The 19,469-nt window shown below is 45.1% G+C and overlaps 1 protein-coding gene across 1 annotated transcript; it reads left to right on the plus strand.

Moving 5' to 3' along the window:
• The first annotated feature begins 1,044 nt into the window (after window positions 1-1,044).
• LOC138369679 (dynein heavy chain-like) lies at window positions 1,045-17,686 on the plus strand. Its single transcript, XM_069333111.1, has 3 exons — window positions 1,045-1,629; window positions 16,825-16,842; window positions 17,615-17,686. Exons 1-3 carry the CDS (start codon window positions 1,045-1,047, stop codon window positions 17,684-17,686), a joined length of 675 nt encoding a protein of 224 aa, XP_069189212.1.
• Window positions 17,687-19,469: the final 1,783 nt, after the last annotated feature.

Below are 19,469 nucleotides of genomic sequence, written 5' to 3' on the forward strand. Positions count from 1 at the left end.
GCAAAGTGATATTGACACCAGTAATTCCATCTATCATCATACTATCATGCAAGAGGAGCCACACATCTATGGATCATCCAATAAAATCAGCAGACTTCTAGATGTTACTACTGCTCGGCTTAGACTCGGTTACAAGTATCTCTGGGAATTCTCATAATCTGCTGATGTAGACCTGACCAAATGTAAACTGTGTCAACAAAATTATTCGAACACCCTCCGTCACTATGTAATATAGTGCGAAAAGATACGTTAATTTAGAGACAATTCTATAACCAATGTTCCAGCGATGTGTAAATATTTCATTCAAAATGATCTGCTACCTGAAATTTTAGACAAATATCCACAGTTTACTAACTGTAGGTAGTTACTAAGTGATTGTAACCTATCCACCGCTGCCCACTGGATGGGGGGCGGTGTGCAGGACAAACATATAAATTTTGACACTAGCTCTCCACATATGTCAGTTGCTTAATTTAGAACCTGTACTTGAGGTCGATCTCAAACCCATTGTTGATGTGACGACTTATATTGAATTTTGTAACTAGCTCATCAAGATTGTAACTTGCTTAGCTAAATGAATTGTGGGGTTCAGTCCCTGAGCCCATTATGTGGCTCTGTAACCCTTTCCACTACCGCCCACAAGATGGGTATGGGTGCATAATAAATGAACTAAACTAACTAAAACTAAAAGTTGTGCAGCCAATCGAGGAAATTAAAGTAAAATCATTTACATCAAAGTAATTTCCTCTAGAATGTTTGATATCAACTAAATCAGGGAGTTCCAGTAATTAGTAGTATACTACGAAATTAAACTTATTAGTAAGTAACTATTTTTAGTAAAGGAAATGATAAACTGGATTCTTGTTATAAATCCAACTAAATGTGGAGAGAATTCATGTTACTGCCTGTCGTTCCTCACGTCGTCACTCTGACTAGAAAGAATCTGGCAATATGTCTAAATAAATCATGATAATGATTAAATCTACAAGTTAGTAATTTTAGTAACTACTTGTGGTTAATACAAAGATTGCATAAAATACGAAGATGTATAAAACTGTTGGTTATTTCCAACACTCGGCCAGTCAGCTCGATTACTCGGCCAGTCATCTTGAGTACTCAGCCACTCACCTTCAGTACTCGGCCAGTCAGCTTAAGTACTCGGCCAGTCAGCTTCAGTATTCGGCCAGTCAGCTTGAGTACTCGGCCAGTCAGCTTGAGTACTCGGCCTGTCACCTTCAGTACTGGGCCAGTCAGCTTAAGTACTCGGCCAGTCAGCATGAGTACTCGGCCAGTCAGCTTGAGTACTCGGTCACTCACATTCAGTACTCGGCCAGTCAGCTTGAGTACTCGGCCTGTCAGCTTAAGTACTCGGCCACTCAAATTAAGTACTCGGCCAGTCAGCATGAGTACTTGGCCAGTCACCTTCAGTACTCGGCCACCCACATTAAGTACTCGGCCAGTCAGTATGAGTACTCGGCCAGTCAGCATGAGTACACGGCCAGTCACCTTCAGTACTCGGCCACTCACATTAAGTACTCGGCCAGTCAGTATGAGTACTCGGCCAGTCAGCATGAGTACTCGGCCAGTCAGCTTGAGTACTCGGCCAGTCAGCTTAAGTACTCTGTAATGGTATGTGTCAGTCCTCAGTGCGACCTCTGGTCATTCTCCCCCTCCCTGTGGGCAATTCCCCTTCTTACCAGAGTCAAATTACCCCTTAGGCAGGTGGTCTAGTCACTTGTTCCCAATCCCTATGTCTCCAATCTTTCCTAATCATTTGTCTCCCAGTCATTTCCAATCCCATTTTTCCAATATGTTTCCCTTCTCCTCCTGCCTTTGCCACTAATCATTTGACAGTTTTAAGAACAGTGACGAATTACCGTAATTCTCAAGTTTCGAGTAAGGGAGCTGGGAGCCATACGACCGTTTTGGTTTCCTGTTGTAGCGTGGGAATGGTTCATGATCCTACGGGAGTAAAACAGAACTTTCAGAACAGGCCTATGTCCAAGGAGCCTAAGAAGCGGAGCTAAGTCATGAGTTTTGGCTGGCCTAAGAGTGACACTCTGTGTTCATTGGCTGAGTAGAGAGGCAGAGTCCCTCAGGGTAGTGCCTGTCCATGCCATTGGCCCGTATGCTAGATCACCTAGTTATGTTTAAATCCATTGGCCATAGGCTTGGGATAGGCAGAGTTAATTTGGGCCTAGGAACTAGGGGGTGGAGCCTGTCCCACTGGTAAGCGTTTTAATAAAGATTAGTTAGTGTGTTCCGGAGCTTGGTGGGGACAGGTCCCTTTGACCTGTGGGGGGGCAAGCCATCAACATCTCGGCCTCAGTGTGGTTTCAAGGTATTGTGCACTTGATTTCATGTATTTCGGTGTTACATTCCATTTTGCCTCGTAGGGTTTTAGAGTAGGCTATGTTTCAATTTTGATATAAATACACGGGTTCCAATAATAAAGTATTTAAATGTATTTGTGTTTAGTTATGTTCCCTTTGAATAATGACTGTGTTACTCATTCCTGTGATTTTCATCTGCTGTATTAGAAATTCCCCCGTGTTCTCCATCGTATGAAATAGTAAAGTCGCTCTAGAATCTCCCGTTCAGTTCAGTAAGATTACAGTATTAAGCCAATAAGATTCATTTACTGGCCCTTTGAGTTCCATGATTATTGAGTCCCTTCCTTTCTGGGGACACAATAATTTTAGACACATTTATTTATGTTGGGAAGATGGTGGCAGTGTTTTAATGATTATTAATTATTAGTTATAATTAATAACCCCTATTCTTGTTGTGTTCTCCTCATTTAATATTCAGTTTATATTCGTGGAAGTCCAGTGAGGGGTCATACTGGACTGTAACAGTGTTACGCTGGGTTATTGGATGAGAGAGCGAAGAGAAGTAAGGAGAAAGTGGTATAACAGCAAGGGATGCGTTCAGAACGATTACAAGTAGGTATGTAATTATCAAAAGAAGGCACCAAACCGGGAAGGCTATGTAGCACCATCAAATGTGCAGAATAATCAGAGGGCGCTAAATATCACCAAGGATGCCAATACGGGAACAAAAACGCATAAGGCAAACGATATCAAAAGTATCCGAGTCACCAAGAATTCTATTGAGGGACAGGTGACCGCGAGGGGAGGTCGGAAAGCAAGACACACGCTCGTCCTGGAAGTCAGGACATTCAAGAAGGACATGCACGACCGTAAGAGGGACAATGCAACTAGGACAATAAGGAGCAGGGCGGCGCTCCATCAAGTGACCATGGGTTAAGTGAGTATGCCCAATACGCAACCTCGCCAGAGCCGTTTCCCAACGCCGGTTACGGTGGTTGGAGGACGGCCACGAGGAAACACAACATTTAAGTGTACGTAGTTTGTTACCAGTAACAGACGACCAAGAAGCCTGCCAACGGGTAAGGACGGAGGAATGGATAACCGGGTAAAAGTCGGAATATGGAATACCTTTACGAGAGATGGGACAAGAGCGGACAGCTTCCTTGGCGGCAGCATCCCCACGCTCATTTAAAGACACACCAATATGGCTGGGAACCCAACAAAACTCAACCGACTTAAATTTACTGTGAACAAGAAACAGCCAATGCTGGATCTCGACAACTACTGGATGAACCGGATTAAAGGACCCGAGAGCCATGAGGGCACTACGAGAGTCAACAACAACTACAAAGGAAGACTGACAACGAGAAAGCAGGAGACGAAGAGCATAGAGAATAGCATAAAGCTCCTTTCTCGTTATGCATCTTTACAGATGCATAAAGTATCTGCAAAGATGCTAGCCTCCGGAGGTAAGCGACACATATAAGTGCGATCAGGAAAAACAACAGAGTAGCCAACACCGTTCGCAGACTTAGACCCATCGGTGAAGACAGAAACGGAGCGGGAGTGAGAAGAAAAGTGCTCAAGGAAAAGGCGTTTTAGAACCGTAGGAGGGGTAAAAGCTTTAGTGATACGGGTCAAGGAAGTACAAAACCGCGGAAGAGGGACTCTCCACGCGGGCAAAGAAGGAACAACACGAGGAGAAACAATAGCAATATGAACGGAAAGAGAATCCTGTAGGCGAGATAACCGGACAGAAAGAGGGAGGTGGTGAAGAGGAACAGGAACCGCAGGAGGGGTAAAAATTAAAGCACGACAGAGGCGAGAGGAAGGATGTTGTAAGGACCGTGCAAGATAGCGAAGACAGTAGCGATCACGGCGGTCTTGGAGAGACAAGAAGCCAGTGTCAAAATACAAGCTAAGGACGGGCGTCGAACGAGAGGCACCAGAACTGAGGCGCAACCCAGTATGGTGCAAAGCATCAAGACGGCGAAGAGTAGAAGGAGAAGCAGACGAGTAAGCACGGCAACCATAATCAAGCTTAGACAGGACGAGAGAGGAATGTAAAGCAAGGAGAGTGCGCTTATCTGCCCCCCAAGAAGTATGGGACAAGACCCGAAGGAGGGTAAGGGCCTTAGAGCACTCAACACGGAGGTAAGAGATATGGGGAGACCAAGACAAACGAGTGTCAAGGAATAACCCCAAAAGCTTCGCGGAATCTTTGTACTCAAGGGGATGACCATAAAGTGACAAAGAGGGACGAAGAACGACCCGTTTCCGCGTAAAAGTCATGGCACATGTCTTAGAAGTAGAGAACTTGAAGCCATGATCGGTGGCCCAAGACGACACGGCATCAATTGCAAGTTGAAGCCGGTGCTGAAGGAGAGGCGAATCATCACCCTGAGAGCAAAGGGTAAGATCATCGACATAGAGAGCGGAGAAGACACCTGAAGGAAGAGAGGAAAGAAGACCATTGAGGGCAACCAGAAAAAGAGTAGTGCTCAGAACACTACCCTGGGGCACACCTTCATATTGCTGAAAAGAGGCAGAAAGAGCGGTACCAAGGCGCACCCGAAAGGAACGACGAGAGAGGAAGCTGCGGAGAAAGAGAGGGAGATGACCACGAAGTGCTAAAGAATGAAGTTGAGATAGAATATGATATCACCAAGTGGTGTCGCAAGCCTTTTCCAGGTCAAAAAGGACGGCAACAACGGAGGTCTTCGCAGCAAAAGCAATACGAATATAGACCTCCAAGTTCACCAGGACATCTGTCGTGCTGCGGCACTTGCGGAAACCAAATTGAGAGGGGGAGAGGAGGTGATGGTGTTCCAGGAACCACATCAGACGAACGTTAACCATACGTTCAAAGAGTTTGCAGACACAACTTGTGAGGGCAATAGGGCGAATTTCCTTAGGGGAAGTGCCCAGAGACCCCGGTTTGCAAACAGGGAGGACAATGGCATCGAGCCAGTCCTCAGGGACTGACGACGACTCCCAGATCCGATTATACAGAATCAGTAAATACTGAGACGTGCATGGAGGAAGATGGCGAAGCATCTCATAATAAATACCATTGGAGCCCACCGCCTTAGAACCACAGAGGGCCAGGGCAGAACGATGCTCAGAGAGAGAGAAGGGATCATTATAAGGAAGCTGAAGACGAGTGCAGAAATCTAAAGGACGAGACTCAAGGACAGTTTTACGAAGAAGGAAAGATTGGGGAAGGTGGAGACCAGAGCTAACAGAGGAAAAGTGGGAACCCAGTTCGGAAGCGACCTGCAACGGGTCCGCCACAAGAGTATCATGGAGGTGAAGGACCGGTGAAACATCAGGAACGAACTTACCCGCTATCTTGCGGATACGCTTCCAGATCTGGGGCAGAGGAGTTTCGGACGTAATTGTTGAGAAATAAGATGCCCAACATTCACGTTTAGCCGTACGGATGGCCCTACGGGCCACCGCACTCGCTTTCCGAAAGAAAAGAAAAGAATCGGCGTCTGCCGACGGCAGTGCCTCTTCCAGGCTGCACGCTCACAGCGGACAGCCCGAGCACAATCCGCATTCCGCCAGGGAACGCACTTCCGCGTACCCCGAGAGGAAGAGTGAGGAATAGAGCGGAGGGCAGCATTGAAGACAGTGTCATGAAAAAGGAGGATATTAGGTGGCTTAGACTCAGGCTTAGTCTTATCATGGGTCTTCAACCTGTTAACCTTTATTCTCAGACCCTCGAATATTTGGTCAAGAGTGAGAAACTCGGTTTTATAGTGTGAGCAGAGCTCTGCTAAGATATTTCGAGGTAATTTCCTCTGCAAAAGTAACTTGATTGACCATTCCGAGGCTTGTATATCAACTTTAGTACCTAAGGCCTTTACTAGAGACTCTACTTCCAGTCTGAAGCTTTGAAGTGAGTCTGGTCTGCTATTTGGTGCATTCAGATCTAGCAACTGGTTATAAAGGTTAGCTATACTCAACTCTTTGTTGCAATAGTTCAATTTCAACAGTTTTATAGCATCCTCATAATTACTCTCAGTGAGAGTTAGGTTATGTATGACCTTTTTAGCCTCTCCTTTGAGAAGACTAAGCAGGTATGAGAATTTAGAAATCTTGTCAAGAGACGATTTCTTATGTGTATGAACTTCAAATGAAGTCCAAAAATTGTCCCAATTTTCTGTATCCAGCCCTGTAAATGTAGGTAAGTCTAAAGTAGGCAAACGAATCTCTGGCAATTGGTTACTGAATTGAGACATAGTATTATTTGTATTGGATTTAGATTGTGTTGCTAGATTGGATAGCATGTAAAGTTTATCTTGAATCTCATCTTCATACTGGGAAATATCTGCTAAAATCTGACCCAATTCATCAGGATCAGTTTCTATGGTATTAAGTAGAGCAATATAAGACTGACTTATAGATTTAACTTGATCAAATTTCAGATCAGCCACTCACACTGATATCTCTAATTGATAAGAATCAATGGGAGTTGCTTTAGATAAGCCCTCAGACTTGTTAATTAGTCTGGTTAAATGACCTTTGAGGCATTTATAGGTTCTCCTTAATTGCTCAGGAGTAGCCATGATGGGCTTAAGTCCAAACTTCATGGGGTTAGAATAAGTATTACTAATTAAGCTTGGGTACTTGTTCATTAGTTGACAAGTAATATTAAATATAGCCTAATTTAACGTGGTTAAATTATACTCTACCTCACTCGAGGTTAAATGTACCTACCTAACAACAAGTAGCTAGATATTTTGTGCACTGTCTGAACTTCACCATTAACTTTCGTCCGGTTAGCTCTTCTATATCACCATTAGATGTAATGGTGATCATCCAGCAATATACAAAATAGATACACACAAAATAATGAGTACAAGATGAAATAATATGGAGACACTCCAATCAGAGTTATCTCAAAGTTTAATCCCACCCTTGATAGGGTCAGCACAAATGGTATAATACATACACTACTGACTAGCTTAAGTCTAGTCGTGATAATTCCTACCTAAGAAACTACAAATTTATTTAGTCTGGGTTTGTGCCAAATTCAGCACAATCACAGCCTAAATTCTACCTAATAAGATTGGTAAAGATTATTGTGGTGCAGTAATGTGAATATAGTTGTGCTGTATTTTTTTTTTTTTTTTGGATTTTATAGTTTATAAGTGGGCACTTGCACACACAAGTGAAAACAATTATGTACAGTTAAGTTTGGCTTGCTAGCCACAGCCGTTTGTGATTTTTGATTGTGTTGATCAATTTGTCAACCACATGTAACCTAGACTCACCTGACAGGTGTACACCATCTCTTGCCAGGTTTTGTCTATATGGTCTGGCTGTAAATTGGATATAAGTGGCATCCAATCTCACTCGTTTTTTCAGCCTGAAATTTATGTATTTAGCAGCTCTCTGGTAGTATTCTGGTGTTACTCCCCAACGATTATCTTGACTTGGTTGGCGAGGTTCCACTAACGTGAATACTACCGAATTACTGATGAGCTTAAATGAAGAAATTATAGCTTTAAGGTGATTGATCACCTCAGCTGGATGACGAGTAGGATGGATGTCATTACCACCTAAGTATATAATGGTTAGATGGTGTGGCAACTCTAACGCAGGTGTTAGTGTGGAATTGTTATAAAAGTTATGAGCTGTTGCTCCTGGTGACCTAAAGATTCTTACTTCAGTATGAGGTATAGGTCTAAGTGTTGTGGGTAATTGACTGTGTCCCACGAGTGCTACCTTATACATGAGGTGAAAGTAGCAATGACTTGGTGTGACTTAGGGTAACCTATGTGTTACGCTGTTGGTAAACACAATTAATTAAAATGGTTAGTCTAGACTACTTCACACAGTGATTAGTTATTACTAATTAGTAAGTATATTTATAATTTATGTTTATCCGGCTCGATAAGGACCATAATGTGGGACATTTGGGGCTTGACTCTATTTATATAATTATTAAAGTAATGAAATCAATTACGAAGGACCACCCGCTTTTATAGTAAAGAGGGAAACTAATAAAATGTGATCATTAGAAATTCCTGTAAGAACCAGTGACTATGGATAAATATTAAGAAATATAATCACTTGAATAATTAATGGGCTGTATAAATAATTTACTTGAATCAAAGCCTCAAACACCTACATTGGGGGGTTATTGCTAGAACTTCATATATGTCTAGGAACTAGTGTGGTTCGTACACCAGTTCATTGTGTAATAACCTAATCTTATGACCAATTAAAGAATCAATAGAAAATTTGTCACCAATAAGAATATAGATCATCAATATCAGAAATTAATCATTACAATAAACACGTATTATCTCCAGTGCACACAGCATTCCATAAATGACAACCAAATTACTGATAATTTGAAAAATCAAAGAAATACGAAAAGTCTTAGCTTGAAGACGTTTTCAAAGACATCAGTTACGAATCATCCTCGGGATCTCTGGAATTCCTCGTAGAACACTGGGAGATGAATAACACGGGTAAAGTAACAGCTCGTGGAATTCCTCACACGCGAGCTGTAAATTAAGGGATATTACGTAGCAATGTACTAGGCTACTAAATATCTATATTCAAGAAATTGGAAATAAAATTAATTTAGAATACTAACATGTGGTTTATTTATGTCGCTCGACGTAACGACAAGCTACCCTGCCATATACAATCTCTAATGACGCATCAAAAGGGAATTATATATATACTTAAGTAATAGGGTACTGTAGAAGTAGAAGCTTGCCGAAACCGCGTCCCAGGCTCTAGCGTCACAATGGCGAACACGTGGTAGCTAGCTTGGCTTGGATGTCGACGCGCTTATTTGGCCGGTCACGATGGATCACGTAGAACAAATTAACTAGTTCCAGGATGAATATCAGGTTAAGTCTTGCTGACAATTCACCACAACGTATCCTAGACTCTGACACCAAAACGAGTTGCTCAATTCCGCAAGAAGTCTTCAAGCGGCACACTGGCGACTTCTCCTCGAGCTGTCGTCTACCACGATGGCGTCTCCCTCTCCCTGGCATCTCGCATTCGCCACAGAAATTATTTACCACGAATAATATTATTTCGCGCAGTTGTTGCTAAAATGCTTTGATAAAGACTGGGTTGTAATTCTAGGGAGCTAAATATTATTACTTTCTCGTCTTACGATGGTAAACGAGAAATGGAGATGATTTTAGTTCTCTCCATGGCATTCACGCGTGACGTTAAATTCATTACTTGATAACAGTTGTAACTAAAAACTCTCGATTTGGTATTATTTGGGAGTTATGTTATCGGTAAATAATTATCACACGGAATACTGCTGATTTTAGAGAATAACACTCAATTCTCTAACACACTGGATATAAATGTGTTTATCTTGGTAGAATCTGACGCAATACTGGCGCTTGGTTACGTAAGAATTCTAGCATTATTGTACAGATACAATTATTAGTTCATGTGAACACTACTGTTAGTTAATTTTAGTTACTACAGTAATTAATAGATTTTAGTAATAGTTAATAATAATACAACAGTATTGTATTAGTGTTGGAAATTTCCAACAGTCACACCCAACACTGCCAGCGACCAGTGGGGTTACACCTAACACTGCCAGCGACCAGTGGGGTCACACCTAACACTGCCAGCGACCAGTGGGGTCACACCCAACACTGCCAGCAACAAGTGGGGTCACACCCAACACTGCCAGTGACCAGTGAGGTCACACTCAACACTTACAGTGACCAGTGAGGTAACGCTCAACACTGCCAGTGACCAGTGAGGTCACACTCAACACTGCCAGTGACCAGTGGGGTCACACTCAATACTGTCAGCGACCAGTGGGGTCACACCCAACACTGCCATTGACCAGTGAGGTCACACCCAACACTGCCAGCGACCAGTGGGGTCACACCCAACACTGCCATCGACCAGTGAGGTCACACTCAACACTGCCAGCGACCAGTGAGGTCACACTCAACACTGCCAGTGACCAGTGAGGTCACACTCAACACTGCCAGCGACCATTAAGGTCACACTCAACACTGCCAGCGACCAGTGAGGTAAAACCCAACACTGCCAGTGACCAGTGAGGTCACATCCAACACTGCTAGCGACCAGTGAGGTCACACTCAACACTGCCAGCGACCAGTGAGGTAAAACCCAACACTGCCAGTGACCAGTGAGGTCACACTCAACAATGCCAGTGACCAGTGAGGTCACACCCAACACTGCCAGTGACCAGTGAGGTCACACCCAACACTGCCAGTGACCAGTGAGGTCACACCCAACACTGCCAGTGACCAGTGAGGTCACACCCAACACTGCCAGTGACCAGTGAGGTCACACCCAACACTGCCAGTGACCAGTGAGGTCACACCCAACACTGCCAGTGACCAGTGAGGTCACACCCAACACTGCCAGTGACCAGTGAGGTCACACCCAACACTGCCAGTGACCAGTGAGGTCACACCCAACACTGCCAGTGAGGTCACACCCAACACTGCCAGTGAGGTCACACCCAACACTGCCAGTGAGGTCACCCCCAACACTGCCAGTGACCAGTGAGGTCACACCCAACACTGCCAGTGACCAGTGAGGTCACACCCAACACTGCCAGTGACCAGTGAGGTCACACCCAACACTGCCAGTGACCAGTGAGGTCACACCCAACACTGCCAGTGACCAGTGAGGTCACACCCAACACTGCCAGTGACCAGTGAGGTCACACCCAACACTGCCAGTGAGGTCACACCCAACACTGCCAGTGACCAGTGAGGTCACACCCAACACTGCCAGTGACCAGTGAGGTCACACTCAACACTGCCAGTGACCAGTGAGGTCACACCCAACACTGCCAGTGACCAGTGAGGTCACACCCAACAATGCCAGTGACCAGTGAGGTCACACCCAACACTGCCAGTGACCAGTGAGGTCACACCCAACACTGCCAGTGACCAGTGAGGTCACACCCAACACTGCCAGTGACCAGTGAGGTCACACCCAACACTGCCAGTGAGGTCACACCCAACACTGCCAGTGACCAGTGAGGTCACACCCAACACTGCCAGTGAGGTCACACCCAACACTGCCAGTGACCAGTGAGGTCACACCCAACACTGCCAGTGACCAGTGAGGTCACACTCAACACTGCCAGTGACCAGTGAGGTCACACCCAACACTGCCAGTGACCAGTGAGGTCACACCCAACAATGCCAGTGACCAGTGAGGTCACACCCAACACTGGCAGTGACCAGTGAGGTCACACTCAACACTGCCAGTGAGGTCACACCCAACACTGCCAGTGACCAGTGAGGTCACACCCAACACTGCCAGTGACCAGTGAGGTCACACCAAACACTGCCAGTGACCAGTGAGGTCACACCCAACACTGCCAGTGAGGTCACACCCAACACTGCCAGTGACCAGTGAGGTCACACCCAACAATGCCAGTGACCAGTGAGGTCACACCCAACACTGCCAGTGAGGTCACACCCAACACTGCCAGTGAGGTCACACCCAACACTGCCAGTGACCAGTGAGGTCACACCCAACACTGCCAGTGACCAGTGAGGTCACACCCAACACTGCCAGTGACCAGTGAGGTCACACCCAACACTGCCAGTGACCAGTGAGGTCACACCCAACACTGCCAGTGACCAGTGAGGTCACACCCAACACTGCCAGTGACCAGTGAGGTCACACCCAACACTGCCAGTGAGGTCACACCCAACACTGCCAGTGACCAGTGAGGTCACACCCAACACTGCCAGTGAGGTCACACCCAACACTGCCAGTGACCAGTGAGGTCACACCCAACACTGCCAGTGACCAGTGAGGTCACACTCAACACTGCCAGTGACCAGTGAGGTCACACCCAACACTGCCAGTGACCAGTGAGGTCACACCCAACAATGCCAGTGACCAGTGAGGTCACACCCAACACTGCCAGTGACCAGTGAGGTCACACTCAACACTGCCAGTGAGGTCACACCCAACACTGCCAGTGACCAGTGAGGTCACACCCAACACTGCCAGTGACCAGTGAGGTCACACCAAACACTGCCAGTGACCAGTGAGGTCACACCCAACACTGCCAGTGAGGTCACACCCAACACTGCCAGTGACCAGTGAGGTCACACCCAACAATGCCAGTGACCAGTGAGGTCACACCCAACACTGCCAGTGAGGTCACACCCAACACTGCCAGTGAGGTCACACCCAACACTGCCAGTGACCAGTGAGGTCACACCCAACACTGCCAGTGACCAGTGAGGTCACACCCAACACTGCCAGTGACCAGTGAGGTCACACCCAACACTGCCAGTGACCAGTGAGGTCACACTCAACACTGTATCATCACTCATCACTAGGCTATGTGCATATCCGCCAGAAAGAAAGGCTTTGAAACAGTACCCCATAAAAGGCTGGTAAAAAAGTTAGAGCAACAAGTTGGAGTAAAAGGGAAGGTGCTCCAGTGGATAAGGGAGTACTGAAGCAATGCAGGTAGTAACGGTGAGGGAGGGAGACATCAGAGTGGCGAGATGTCACCAGCGGGGTCCCACAGGGCGCAGTACTTGGACCTATCCTGTTTCTAATATATGTAAACGATCTTCCGAAGTGGTATAGACTCGTTCCTCTCAATGTTTGCTGGTGGTGCAAAAATTATGAGATGAATCAAGACGGATGAAGATAGACAGCGACTACAGGATGACCTGGATAAACTGGAGGAATGGTCTAGAAAATGGATGCTAAAGTTCAACTCAGGGAAGTGTAAGGTAATGAACTAGGCGAAGAGAGCAGGAGGCTGAACACAAGGTATCATCTGGGAGGTGAAATCCTGCAAGAGTCAAATAGAGAGAAAGATCTGGGGGTCGATATCACACCGAACCTGTCCCCAGAGACCCACATCAAAAGCATATCATCTGCGGCATATGCTACGCTGGCCAACATAAGAACTGCCTTTAGAAACTTGTGTAAGGAATCGTTCAGGACCCTGTATACCACTTATGTCAGACCAATCCTGGAATATGAAGCTCCAGCCTGGAGTCCATATCTAGTTAAAAACAAGACAAAGTTAGAGAAGATTCAGCGGTTTGCCACCAGGCTCGTCCCGGAACTGAGAGGAATGAGCTACAAGGAAAGGCTAAAGCAGCTGAACCTCACGTCCCTGGAAAACAGAGGAGTAAGGGGAGACATGATAACCACCTACGAAATTCTCAGGGGAATTGACAGGGTGGACAAAGACAAACTCTTCAGCACGGGTGGGACACGAACAAGGGGACCCAGGTGGAAACTTAGTACCCAGATGAGCCACAGAGACGTTAGGAATTTTTTTTTCAGTATCAGAGTAGTTAATAAATGGAATGCACTAGGAAGTGATGTCGTGGAGGCTGACTTCATACACAGTTTCAAGTGTAGATATGATAGAGCCAAGTAGGCTCAGAAATCTGTACACCAGTTGAGAGGCGGGACCAAAGAGACAAAGCTCAACCCCCGCAAGCACAATTAGGTGAGTACATCTGGCGATGTTACCTGTCCTCGGCCACGATACAAGTAAGCAAGTATTTGTATCGTGGCTACTTTTTTGTTACTTGCTCAAGTACTTACGAACCTGTACATCTTTTTGCAGTCTTTTGCGGCTTGTTTACGTTTATTAAACAGTTTACGAGCGTCAGAACTTCCCAGTCAATTGTTATTATTGTTACACTCAGCCTCTCGGTGCTTCGAGCCTATAAATTGCTTAATATATGTAAACAATGCCGGCAAGATTGAGAAAAGATGTACAGCCTCTTAAGTACTTAGGTCCACTGTAACACATCAAGTCTGTAACACACTGGCTGAACACAGACCTTCTCTGGCTGTAGTGGGTAAAGAAAGTTTTCTAGCAACACTGGGCGTTGAAGACACACTTAATACAACACATCCTACAGCTACCGTAGCAAATATTTTAGTAATTTGACCCATGGAAGTAAAGTGTTAAGTAACTTGTCCTCAGGCTAGGCTCGGTAGAGCTCCGGCCGTCGCTCCCACAACGCATTCGTTAATTTTAACGTACTGTGTATTAAACATTGGTTTGTTATCGTGTAAGATAGTATTGTTATATATTTAAGTTCCAAGTATACTTAGGTTTAGGTTAGGTCAGGTGTTTAGGTTCTGTTGGTGATTATTTGTATGCAACCCGTCCTCGACTCAAGTCCATTCCATCCAGCGGTCGACCCCACAGACACATTCATAAATTTATTCATGCCGTTCATTTTAAACGTGAATTTTCTCTAATATAAATTAGTATTATAATATATTAGCACATTGTGCATATATAGGTTACGTTAGGTTAGGTGTTTAGGTTCTGTTGGCGATTATTTGTATTTGTAGTACGTGGGTGAAGCATTTATAGCTTTGTGGTTCGAACAAAATTCCTCAGTGAATCACTTGTTCCGGAAGCGTTCAAACAAAATCAGTTGTGAATCGTGTGTAAACCGTTTTTCATTCATAAACAGGGGGTTTGGCGGGTGCATGGAATCACTTTTGGTTCTTTGTTTGGAGGACCGCTGGTCATTCCATCCAGCGGGGTCGACCTCTGGATAGAATGGACTTGAGACGAGGACAGGTTGAATAAACAGGGAGTTGGACAACAATTTATTTAAAGTGCATTCAGCCTTCGTTGATAAAGATGGGCCGAGGTTAAATTAAGTTAGGCAATGTTGCCAATTATTTGTATTTGTAATACTTGGGTGAAACATATATAGAGGAGGAACTCTGGCACACCACGTGAGCGAACTGTTCAAGAAATGTTCATACGTCACTTATAATAAAAAGTCATTTATTATACGCTTCCAGCTCGTCCTCATCAACAAAGCCCAATTGCTCGTTAATCCAACCGCCAAACCCCCTATTTACGAATTAAAAACGATTAACACACGACTCACAACTGATAACCGTTCAAAATTTCTCTATGAGTGTCTCTCTGACGACCTCTGTTCGAACCACAACGATGTAAATGCTTCACCCACGTACTTCAAATACAAATAATCAACAACAGAACCTAAACACCTAATCTGACACAGCCTACGGATAAGTATATATATAATTTTATTATAATAATGTTCGTTAAGCTCTCATTACTTCTTCCTTGGTGCCTTTCGAGTAGACGCGGGTCTGACTAAGGTTCTGATGCTCTACCTGCCAGAGAGACCTTCTCATACTAATATGGCAATATAATTGATGGAGTGGAGGAGGGTGTGGTGGGGGACTCTGGTGCAGGGAGCAGTGGCAAAGAGGTCCTTGCCGGCAACTCTGTGCTCCAGACAACAGGTCCTAGCTGGCAACACTGCTCCAGAGAACCGGTCCTAGCTGGCAACACTGTGCTCCAGACAACGGGTCCTAGCTGGCAACACTGTGCTCCAGACAACCGGTCCTAGCTGGCAACACTGTTCTCCAGACAACAGGTCCTAGCTGGCAACACTGTGCTCCAGATAACCGGTCCTAGCTGGCAACACTGTGCTCCAGACAACAGGTCCTAGCTGGCAACACTGTACTCCAGACAACAGGTCCTTGCCGGCAACACTGTGCTCCAGATAACCGGTCCTAGCTGGCAACACTGCTCCAGACAACCGGTCCTAGCTGGCAACACTGTGCTCCAGACAACAGGTCCTAGCTGGCAACACTGTGCTCCAGACAACCGGTTCTAGCTGGCAACACTGTTCTCCAGACAACAGGTCCTAGCTGGCAACACTGTGCTCCAGACAACAGGTCCTAGCTGGCAACACTGTTCTCCAGACAACAGGTCCTAGCTGGCAACACTGTGCTCCAGATAACCGGTCCTAGCTGGCAACACTGTGCTCCAGACAACAGGTCCTAGCTGGCAACACTGTGCTCCAGACAACAGGTCCTAGCTGGCAACACTGTACTCCAGACAACAGGTCCTTGCCGGCAACAGTGTGCTCCAGACAACAGGTCCAAACCGGCAACAGTGTGCTCCAGACAACAGGTCCAAACCGGCAACAGTGTGCTCCAGACAACAGGTCCTAGCTGGCAACAGTGTGCTCCAGACAACATGTCCTAGCCGGCAACACTGTACTCCAGACAACAGGTCCTTGCCGGCAACAGTGTGCTCCAGACAACAGGTCCAAACCGGCAACAGTGTGCTCCAGACAACAGGTCCAAACCGGCAACAGTGTGCTCCAGACAACAGGTCCTAGCTGGCAACAGTGTGCTCCAGACAACAGGTCCAAACCGGCAACACTGTGCTCCAGACAACAGGTCCTAGCTGGCAACAGTGTGCTCCAGACAACATGTCCTAGCCGGCAACACTGTGCTTCAGACAACAGGTCTTAGCTGGCAGACAACAGACAGGGTGAGCGTCTTCCCCACACTAAGGACCGGCTGCACGAACAACCTCTTTAAATTCCGCCGCTTTTAGCTCGTTGCGCTTCGGCCTAACAAGGCAGTAATTTGAAAATGAAAAATAATTGAAATAAATTTTGTTTGCTTTTATCCAAAACAGCAAGTTAAGGGTCCTATGGTAAGTTAGGAGAGCAAGAAGTTCTCCTAAGGTTTCAACACGTCATAAAAACTGCTAATTTAATGTTTCCTCTCCTAACCTAACAGCCTTAGCCAGAGGATCCAAAAACAGAAAATGGGACAGTACGTCACTTTTATGAGCCGATTTAATTTTGAATTACGTCGATTTTTAGCCTTAGTGTGGCGCACACAAGCGAAAAGAGACGTTATTTTCAGAGGACGGGACGGGATATTTGAGTGCAGGCACAGGATAGACAATCGCGTGACCACAGGAATATGAAAACTGCTCGAGAACAGGAGTAATCAGCCAGTAAGCTTGAGTATCCGGCCAGTCAGCTTGAGTACTCGGCCAGTCAGCTTGAGTACCCGGCCAGTCAGCTTGAGTACACGGCCAGTACGCTTGAGTACTCGGCCAGTCAGCTTGAGTACTCGGTGTGGGGGAAAACCTGACTCCAATAACTAATAATTAATTATATACTTCGATAGCTATGAAAAACCACCACTTTTTGAGAAAAAGTGGAAAACAAAATAAAGCAATGGAAAAACTGATCCCAAGAACTAGTGTCCTTAGTGAAACTGTATTTCTGATATAAATGGAGTCAAATTAACTTACACAAAATTGGGGGGTTACATGCTAAAAGGTTGCAACCTTTTAGCATGTAACCCCCCAAGGACCTCTTTTCCACTGCTCCCTGCACCAGAGTCCCCCACCACACCCTCCTCCACTCCATCAATTATATTGCCATATTAGTATGAGAAGGTCTCTCTGGCAGGTAGAGCATCAGAACCTTAGTCAGACCCGCGTCTACTCGAAAGGCACCAAGGAAGAAGTAATGAGAGCTTAACGAACATTATTATAATAAAATTATATATATACTTATCCGTAGGCTGTGTCAGATTAGGTGTTTAGGTTCTGTTGGTGATTATTTGTATTTGAAGTACGTGGGTGAAGCATTTACATCGTTGTGGTTCGAACAGAGGTCGTCAGAGAGACACTCATAGAGAAATTTTGAACGGTAATCAGTTGTGAGTCGTGTGTTAATCGTTTTTAATTCGTAAATAGGGGGTTTGGCGGTTGGATTAACGAGCAATTGGGCTTTGTTGATGAGGACGAGCTGGAAGCGTATAATAAATGACTTTTTATTATAAGTGACGTATGAACATTTCTTGAACAGTTCGCTCACGTGGTGTGCCAGAGTTCCTCCTCTATATATGTTTCACCCAAGTATTACAAATACAAATAATTGGCAACATTGCCTAACCTAATTTAACCTCGGCCCATCTTTATCAACGAAGGCTGAATGCACTTTAAATAAATTGTTGTCCAACTCCCTGTTTATTCAACCTGTCCTCGTCTCAAGTCCATTCTATCCAGAGGTCGACCCCGCTGGATGGAATGACCAGCGGTCCTCCAAACAAAGAACCAAAAGTGATTCCATGCACCCGCCAAACCCCCTGTTTATGAATGAAAAACGGTTTACACACGATTCACAACTGATTTTGTTTGAACGCTTCCGGAACAAGTGATTCACTGAGGAATTTTGTTCGAACCACAAAGCTATAAATGCTTCACCCACGTACTACAAATACAAATAATCGCCAACAGAACCTAAACACCTAACCTAACGTAACCTATATATGCACAATGTGCTAATATATTATAATACTAATTTATATTAGAGAAAATTCACGTTTAAAATGAACGGCATGAATAAATTTATGAATGTGTCTGTGGGGTCGACCGCTGGATGGAATGGACTTGAGTCGAGGACGGGTTGCATACAAATAATCACCAACAGAACCTAAACACCTGACCTAACCTAAACCTAAGTATACTTGGAACTAAAATATATAACAATACTATCTTACACGATAACAAACCAATGTTTAATACACAGTACGTTAAAATTAACGAATGCGTTGTGGGAGCGACGGCCGGAGCTCTACCGAGCCTAGCCTGAGGACAAGTTACTTAACACTTTACTTCCATGGGTCAAATTACTAAAATATTTGCTACGGTAGCTGTAGGATGTGTTGTATTAAGTGTGTCTACAACGCCCAGTGTTGCTAGAAAACTTTCTTTACCCACTACAGCCAGAGAAGGTCTGTGTTCAGCCAGTGTGTTACAGACTTGATGTGTTACAGTGGACCTAAGTACTTAAGAGGCTGTACATCTTTTCTCAATCTTGCCGGCATTGTTTACATATATTAAGCAATTTATAGGCTCGAAGCACCGAGAGGCTGAGTGTAACAATAATAACAATTGACTGGGAAGTTCCGACGCTCGTAAACTGTTTAATAAACGTAAACAAGCCGCAAAAGACTGCAAAAAGATGTACAGGTTCGTAAGTACTTGAGCAAGTAACAAAAAAGTAGCCACGATACAAATACTTGCTTACTTGTATCGTGGCCGAGGACAGGTAACATCGCCAGATGTACTCACCTAATTGTGCTTGCGGGGGTTGAGCTTTGTCTCTTTGGTCCCGCCTCTCAACTGGTGTACAGATTTCTGAGCCTACTTGGCTCTATCATATCTACACTTGAAACTGTGTATGAAGTCAGCCTCCACGACATCACTTCCTAGTGCATTCCATTTATTAACTACTCTGATACTGAAAAAAAAATTCC

This window comes from Procambarus clarkii, chromosome 29 (assembly GCF_040958095.1).
Source record: "Procambarus clarkii isolate CNS0578487 chromosome 29, FALCON_Pclarkii_2.0, whole genome shotgun sequence".
Taxonomy (NCBI): domain Eukaryota; kingdom Metazoa; phylum Arthropoda; class Malacostraca; order Decapoda; family Cambaridae; genus Procambarus; species Procambarus clarkii.